Consider the following 8,176-nt stretch of genomic DNA (forward strand, 5'->3'; position numbering starts at 1 on the left):
AGGGTGTCAGGTCCCCTGGGGTGAAGGTCCAAAGGGTGGGTGTCCCCAGGAGAGTCAGGTGTGTGGCTCTTACCTGGCTGCCTTCCTGAGCACCTTCCTCCGTGGAGACTTCTGAGAAGAAAGGAGCACCATGCTGGTCTAGTGCACCATGCAGGCAGGGGCTGCCCCTCATCCTCACCCTCTCTTTAAACAGGTCCCGCTGGAGGAAGGGTTAAACAAAGCCATCCACTACTTCCGGAAAGAACTTGAGTACCAGGCAAATAACCAGTACATCCCCAAACCAAAGCCGGCAAGGATAAAAAAAGGACGGACACGCCATAACTGAAAACCTCGCCTTTCAGGACCGTAGATGCCCTTTTTCAGACTTGACAGGATGTATTTTTTTTTTTTTTTTTTTTAAAGAAAGACTAACTAAAACAGGTGTCATGAAGAAAACAACTGGAATTCATACTGAAGCTTGCTTTAAGAAATGGATGTGCCTAAAAACTCCCCTAAAAAACTGCAGATTTTGCCTTGCACTTTTTAAAATCTTTTTATGTAAAATAGCATCGATGCATCTCTGCATATTTTCAAGTTTTTTATCTTGCTGTGAGAGCCTATGTCGTGACTGTCGTCGACAGTTTTATTTACTGGTTTCTTTGTGAAGCTGAAAAGGAACATTAAATGAGGTGAAAATGCCGATTTATTTATGAAGTGGGTACTTATAAATGAGATGTTATTCTATGCATAGAGGAGAAAAAGCAGACCGGCAGTAATGTCAGGGGGGTGGTATACTGCATTAATTCTCAGGCAGAGAAAAGAATTCTGCTCGAGAGCTTTGTGATGTTTTTTCTAATGCAGAATTTTTCCAAGGTCTAGTTTTTAGTTGCAAACTTGACTTTGAAATGTTTCTGTTGGTTATCACGATCAAGGATATTTGAAATCACTACTGTGTCGTGCTGCATATGGGGTTGGGGTGGGTGGGACAAAATTAATATTCTTGGTTAACAGTGGTTAAATATGCTATTTTAATAAAATATTGAAACTCATACTCTGGTTTATCTTCAGACTATATAAATCGTCTGCCTTTTACTAATTTTTCTAAGAGGAACAATTCTGAGTGTGTACCCAATTTTTTGAGGCCTTGCTCTTCCAAGGCTAAAAAAAAAGAAAAGAAATTTAAGCTCACTTTAAGTTTTAACAGTTGGCTTTCTACTTTGCATGGTGCATCTTTGAATGTTAAGGAAAATATTAGAGAATTTAATTTTAAAGATCGAATGGCTACAAAAAATAATGGTGAATTTGATTTTAAAGAAAGTTCTGTAAACATCCAGGTTGGTATAATATGTAACTTCATGCATGGATGTGGGCTGTGTTGTTCTCTGCTGTGTGTACCCAAGGTTAGCATCATTGTGTAGCCTTCTCTGGGAGCACAGACCAGATGGAGAAAAGGAAGTGCCATTACCGACCTGTGCTATAGAAACTGAGAACTTCCACTTTCACTAAGAATTCTTTCAAAGTTTAGTGTTCGGTTTTTCTAAGTTCCTTTTACGACAGATGGAAGAACATGTAGGGAGTTAAAGCGACACGTTTTTGAGTCCGTTGGCACTGCATGGTGGTGACATAGACCGCACGGACACCAAAGGGATCAAAGCATGACGCAGGGGGCACTGTGCTTGTTTCCATACTTACCAGGGTGACCTAGGCTTGTCTGTCCTTCAGAATCTCCTGGGGTGTACTTTTTAATCAGACCTGTTTTTCCAGTCAGAATCTCTGGGCTCACACCAGGGAAGCTGTGGTTTTGTTGTATTTGTCGTGCAGAGTAGGAGTGTTTTGGTGTGAGAGGGAGAGGGCTGAGGATAGCGTCTTACATTCAGTTGTCATTATTTTGGCCTGAACTGAGTGACACACCACTTTGGGGAACTGCTGGTAGTGCCCGGGGTCACCAAGGAAAGCACGCAGACATGGAGCTCCATGGCGCTCTGCTGTGTAGTGCATTTGGGAGAACCCCAAAGCCTCAGGCTCCAGAATTCTCTCACCTTCCTTATTGCTAATATCTAGAATTCTTCTGGGAGATTAATTCCTTCAACTTTCTTCCCCATGATTTTCATGGAATATGTTCAGAGAACAAGGGACAGAAAAGGGGAGCTGAAAAAAATGTTCCAAGAAAAAGGGCTGACGGTTTCCTGACTTTGGCAAAGCCATGTAAAGGCTCAGATTCAAAATGCTGATGAGCATAAGATAAAACCAAAGGAGTCCACACCAAGACCTCACAGTAAGACTCAAAACTAGAGCTGGAGGAAAAGAACCTAAAAATGGGCCAGAGAGAAGACTTGTTTCCTCCCGGTGGTGATGTCTTAACACAGAATGGCAGCAAGTTCCTCAGAAACCAGGGGGCCTGGAAGTGAATGGCACATTTCTCGTGGACTGAAAGAACTGTCATTCCAGAATTCTAATGAAAATATCCTTCGGAAAGAGAGGGGAAATTGAGACATTCTCAGAAGTAAAACGGAGAAGTTTTCACCAGCAGACCTACCCTAGAAATATGACTAAAGAAAAGCTCTCTAAACAGGAAGGAAATAATAATGGAACCTCGAGACATCAGAGAGGAAGAGCATGGAAAGTAAAAACATGGGTAAATGGAATAGGTTTTCTTTCTCTTCTCAAGTTTTCTGAGACCTTTGATGGTTGAAGCAAAAATTGTAGCAGTTTTGTGGTTTTCAATGTATGGAGACACAAAAGACCCCAAATAGCCAGAGCAACCTTGAGAAAGAAAAATGAAGTTGGAGGAATCAGGCGCTCTGACTTCACACTATATATACTACAAAGCTACAAGTTAATCAAAACAGTATGGTACTGGCACAAAAGCAGAAATATAAATCAGTGGAACAGGATAAAAAGCCCAGAAATAAATCCATGCACCCATGGTCAGTTAATCTATGACAAATGAGGCAAGAATGGACAATGAAGAGTCTCTTCAATAAACGGTGCTGGAAAAATTGGACAGGTATATGTAAAAAAAATGAAACTAGAATACTCTCAACACAAAAATAAATTCAAAATGGATTAAAGATCTAAATGTGACACTGGGTATTGATAAAACTCTTAGAGGAAAACATAGGCAGAACACTCTGACATAAATTGCAACAGTATCTTTTTTGATCCTTCTCCTAGAGTAATGGAAATAACAAAACTAAATAAATGGAACCTAATTAAATTCAAAAGCTCTGCACAGCAAAGGAAACCATAAATAAGACGAAAAGACATCCAACAGAATGCCAGAAACTATTTGCAAATGATACAACTGACAAAGGATTAATCTCCAAATTTTACAAACAGCTCATGTGGCTCAAAAAAATAAACAAAAATTTAGGCAAAAGACTTGAAAGTTGCTCAGTCATGTCAACTCTTTGCACCCCCATGGACTGTAGCCACCAGCCTCCTCTGTCCATGGAATTCTCCAGGTCAGAATACTGGAGTGGGTTGCCATTTCCTTCTCCAGGGGATCTTCCCAACCCAGGGATTGAACCCAGGTCTCCCACACTGTAGATGAATTACTGTCTGAGCCACCAGTGAAGCCCCATCCAAAAAGAGGCAGAAGACCTGAGGAGACATTTTTCCAAGAAGACGTACTTAGGGCCAAGGGGCACATGAAAAGATGCCCAACACTGCTAATTATTAGAGAAATGTGAATAAAAACTAACGTATCACCTCACATCAGTCAGAATGGCTGTCATGAAAAAGTCTGCAAATAATATGAACTCCATACACAAAAATAAGCTCAGAATTATTAAAGACCTAAATGTGAGACCAAACACTAGAAAACTTCTAGAGGAAAATATAGGCAGAACACTCTGACATGAATCACAGCAACATCTTTTTCAATCCATCTCATAAAAAATAAAAATAAACATGGGACCTACTTAAATGCTTTTGCCCAGCAAAGGAAATAATAAAACGTCCACAGATTAGGAGAAAATATTTGCAAATGATGGGACTGAAAAAGGATTAGTCTCCAGAATTTACAAACAGCTCATGGTGCTTAACATCATGAAAACGACCCACTCAAAAATGGGCAGAAAACCTAAAGAGACATTTCTCCAAAGAGGACATACAGAGGGCCATGAGGCTCATGAAAAGGTGTTTGACATCACTAATTACTGGAGAAATGCAAATATAACTGCAATAAGATAGCACCTCACACCAGCCAGAATGGCTATCATCAAAAAATCCACAAACAAATGCTGGAGAAGAAGGGAACCCTCCTACACTGTTGATGAGAATGCAAATTGGTGCAGCCACTATGGAGAATAGTATGGCGGTTCTGTAAAAAACTAAAAATAGAACTAACATACCCCGCAATTCCACTCCTGGGATATATCCAGAGAAAAACATGATCCGAAAGGACACACATACCCCAGTGTTCATTACAGCACTGTTTACATTAGCCAAGACATGGAAGCAGCCTAAATGTCCATCAACAGAGGAATGGATAAAGATGTGGTACATATATACAATGGAATATTAGCCATTAAAAGAATGAAATAATGCTATTTGCAGCAACATGGATGGACCTAGAGAGGGTCATACTGAGTGAAGTAAGTACAGAAGGAGGAATATTGTATGACATCTCATATTTAGAACCTAAAAAGAGGTGATACAAATGAATTTATTTATAAAACAGAAAGACTCACAGTCTTGGAACTTAATTGTTGCTGCAGGGGAAGGGTGGGGGAAGAGAGGGAGTTTGAGATGGACACGTGTACATTGCTGTATTTAAAATGGATAACCAACAAGGATCTACTGTACAGCACAGGGAACTCAGCTCAGTGTTATGTGGCAGCCTGGATTGGGGGGGAGTTTGCAGGAGAATGGATACATGTATATGTATGGCTGAGTCCCTTCGCTGTTCACCTGAAGCTATCACAACACTGTTAATCAGCTACACCCCAATACAAAATAAAAAGTTTAAAGTTTGGAACAAAGAAAAAGTCTACAAATAATAAATGCTAGAGAGGATGTGGAGAAAAGGGAACCCTCCTTCACTGTTGTTAGTAATGTAAATAGGTGCAACCACTATGGAGAACAGTAAGGAGATTCCTTAAGAAACTAAAAATAGAGCTACCATGCTGCTAAGTCGTTTCAGTTGTGTCCAACTCTGCGACCCCATAGACGGCAGCCCACCAGGCCCCGCTGTCCCTGGGATTCTCTAGGCAAGAAGAGCTACCATATCACCCAGCAAATCCCACTCCTGGACAAATACCCAGAGAAAAACATGATTCAAAAGGACATATGCAACCCTATGTTCATTGCAGCACTGTTTACAATAGTCAAGACATGGAAGCACCCTAAATATTCATCAACAGAGGAATGGATAAAGAAGATGTGGTACAAAATATACATGGGAATACTACTCAGCCATTAAAAGAATGAAATAATGCCATTTACAGCAACATGGATGGACCTAGATTGTCATACTAAGTGAAGCAAGTTAAAGACAAATATCATATACTATTGCTTATATGGAGAATCAAAAAAAAGGATACAAATGAAATTACTTACAAAATAGAAACTTACAGTTACCAAGAGGAAATGGTGGGCAGGAGGGATAGATCAGCATGTACACACTGCTATATTTAAAATAGACAACAAGGACCTACTGCATAGCATAGGGAACTTTGCTCAATAATCTGCAAAAAACTAAATGGCAAAAGTATTTTAAAAAGAATAGAAACATGTATATGTACAATAGAATCACCTTGCTGTACACCTGAAACTAACAATATTGTTAATCAACTACAATATAAAATAAATTTTTTTTAAATGAGAAAGTGAGCTCAGATGGTAGGAGACTCAGGTTCGATCCCTGGGTTGGGAAGATTCCCTGGAGAATTCCATGGACAGAGGAGCCTGGTGGGCTACAGTCCATGGGGTCAAAAAGAGTTGGACATTACTGAACAACTCAGATTTTCACTTCACTTTCACAACTATGCTATCTACAGGGCTTTGAAAATACGAAATTCAGGCTTCTTACAAAATGACAGAAGCCATGAATAATCAAGATTATGAATGAAACAAGGAATATACAAACATCAAAAGGATTCTACATAGATTTGACAACATTTATGAAATAGACCAACTCAGTGAAGTCGCTCAGTCGTGTCCGACTCTTTGTGACCCCGTGGACTGTAACCTACCAGGCTCCTCCATCCATGGGATTCTCCAGGCAAGAACACTGGAGTGGATTGCCATTTCCTTCTCCAGGGGATCTTCCTGACCCAGGGATTGAACCCAGGTCTCCCGCCTTGCGGGCAGACGCTTTAACCTCTGAGCCACCAGGAAAGCCCAAAGTACAAACTCGCACAGCTTGTGCTCATTCAGTCGTGTCTGACTCTTTGCAAACCCATGGGCTATAGCCTGCCAGGCACCTCTGTCCATGGAATTTCCCAGGCAAGAACACTGGAGTGTGTTGCCATTTCCTCCTTCAGGGATCTTGCCAACCCAGGGATCAAACCCACGTCTCCAGTGTTTTCTGCATTGGCAGGTGGATTCTTTACCAGTAGCGCCACCTGGGAAGCCAGATGAGGTTGCAGTGATGTGACATTCAGATGTAAGGAGGAAATGGTGAGGGTAGTATTTCTTTATTCCCAGAACAGAACCGTGTCTGAGTCACCTGGCTGACTAGAAGGAGGGTCACTGAGGGACAATTCATCACATTCTTCGTCCCTAGCTCCCTTGATCCAGTGGCAGAAGGTGGAGTCTGTCTGCTGTCAGTGCGGGAGTACAGCTCAGTGGTGTTCCCGGCAGCATCTGGGCTTTACTAATGGATACTCCACGTGTTCCCTTCCACAGTTCCTGGCTTGGTTTCACAAAATTTGCTTCTCAGCAAAAAGGGAAAGGGACTAGAAATCCAAAAATAGGATGAAAGTTTCATTAAAAGCAATAAAAATCCAACCCTGAGTTGGCATCAGATGCTCACCACACAATGTAGGTAGCAGAGTGCATTCCATACCTTTTTAGATTTATGTATATGTATAATATATATACATGTATATTAAGTATATATGATGATGATGATGTTAGTCGCTCTTTGTGACCCCATGGACTGTAGGCTCCTCTGTCCATGGGATTTCCAGGCAAGAATACTGGAGTGGGTTGCCATTCGCTTCTCTTCTCCAGAGGATCTTCCCGAACCTGGGATTGAACTGGGTCTCCTGCATTGCAGGCAGATTCTTTACCATCTGAGCTGCCAAGGAAGTCCATGTTTATATATAATATACATTATTTAATTATATATTATATTAATAATATATAATACATATATAAATATGTTAAATATATTTAAATATATATTAAACATATAATGTATATGTTAAACATTAATATATAATGTGTATCAATCAGTTCAGTTCAGTCGCTCAGTCGTGTCTGACTCTTTGCGACCCCATGAATTGCAGCACGCCAGGCCTCCCTGTCCATCACCAACTCCCAGAGTTCACTCAGACTCATGTCCATCGAGTCGGTGATGCCATCCAGCCATCTCATCCTCTGTCGTCTCCCTCTCCACCTGCCCCCAATCCCTCCCAGCATCAGAGTCTTTTCCAATGAGTCAACTCTTCGCATGAGGTGGCCAAAGTACTGGAGTTTCAGCTTTAGCATCATTCCCTCCAAAGAAATCCCAGGGCTGATCTTGCAGTCCAAGGAACTCTGAAGAGTCTTCTCCAACACCACAGTTCAAAAGCATCTACATATAACATCCTCTTCAACAAACCCTAAAAAGGAATAAAAGTAAGCATAATCATTATCCATAAAAATATTAGGTCAAGATGTAACTCTGGGATGGAAAGAAATGGGCTACATTTTCTATTTTAAGAATATGGTCTGTATATGAAAATTCTTATGAACTCTAAGAACTAAAGGAGGATTTAGTGATAAGAGTTCTTAATAAGGCCAAGAAGCACGCACATACCGCCTGCCATCTCCCTCAAATAATATAACAAAATACCTAAAATTATTTGTTAAGTGCTGTGTGAGGGGAAACAAGTCATAACAAGGTCACATACCAGAGAGTGTGCTTGGATAAATCACAGCATAGCTTAAATAAAGCACCGTAATTTGTGAATGCCATGAACCAAATCTATCCCACGCCTTTCCCCATGATACTAGCACAACCAAATTAAATAAAACATTTACTGAA

The 8,176-nt window shown here is 40.7% G+C and overlaps 1 protein-coding gene and 1 non-coding gene across 9 annotated transcripts in view; both read left to right on the plus strand.

Annotated features, from left to right (window-relative positions):
* UXS1 (UDP-glucuronate decarboxylase 1) overlaps positions 1-855 on the plus strand; it is a 56,513-nt gene extending 55,658 nt beyond the window's left edge. For all 8 annotated transcript variants that reach the window (XM_055540256.1, XM_055540257.1, XM_055540260.1 and 5 more), the window contains one exon: positions 194-855. In XM_055540256.1, coding sequence (XP_055396231.1) covers positions 194-325 — 132 coding nt within the window. In that variant the 3' untranslated portion in view covers positions 326-855. The remainder of the gene's footprint in view (positions 1-193) is intronic.
* A 172-nt stretch (positions 856-1,027) lies between these two features.
* LOC129623947 (U5 spliceosomal RNA) lies at positions 1,028-1,139 on the plus strand. The gene has a single exon (XR_008700692.1). It is a non-coding gene; the product is annotated as a U5 spliceosomal RNA (small nuclear RNA).
* Positions 1,140-8,176: the final 7,037 nt, after the last annotated feature.

Source organism: Bubalus kerabau, chromosome 11 (genome assembly GCF_029407905.1).
Source record: "Bubalus kerabau isolate K-KA32 ecotype Philippines breed swamp buffalo chromosome 11, PCC_UOA_SB_1v2, whole genome shotgun sequence".
Lineage (NCBI taxonomy): Eukaryota > Metazoa > Chordata > Mammalia > Artiodactyla > Bovidae > Bubalus > Bubalus kerabau.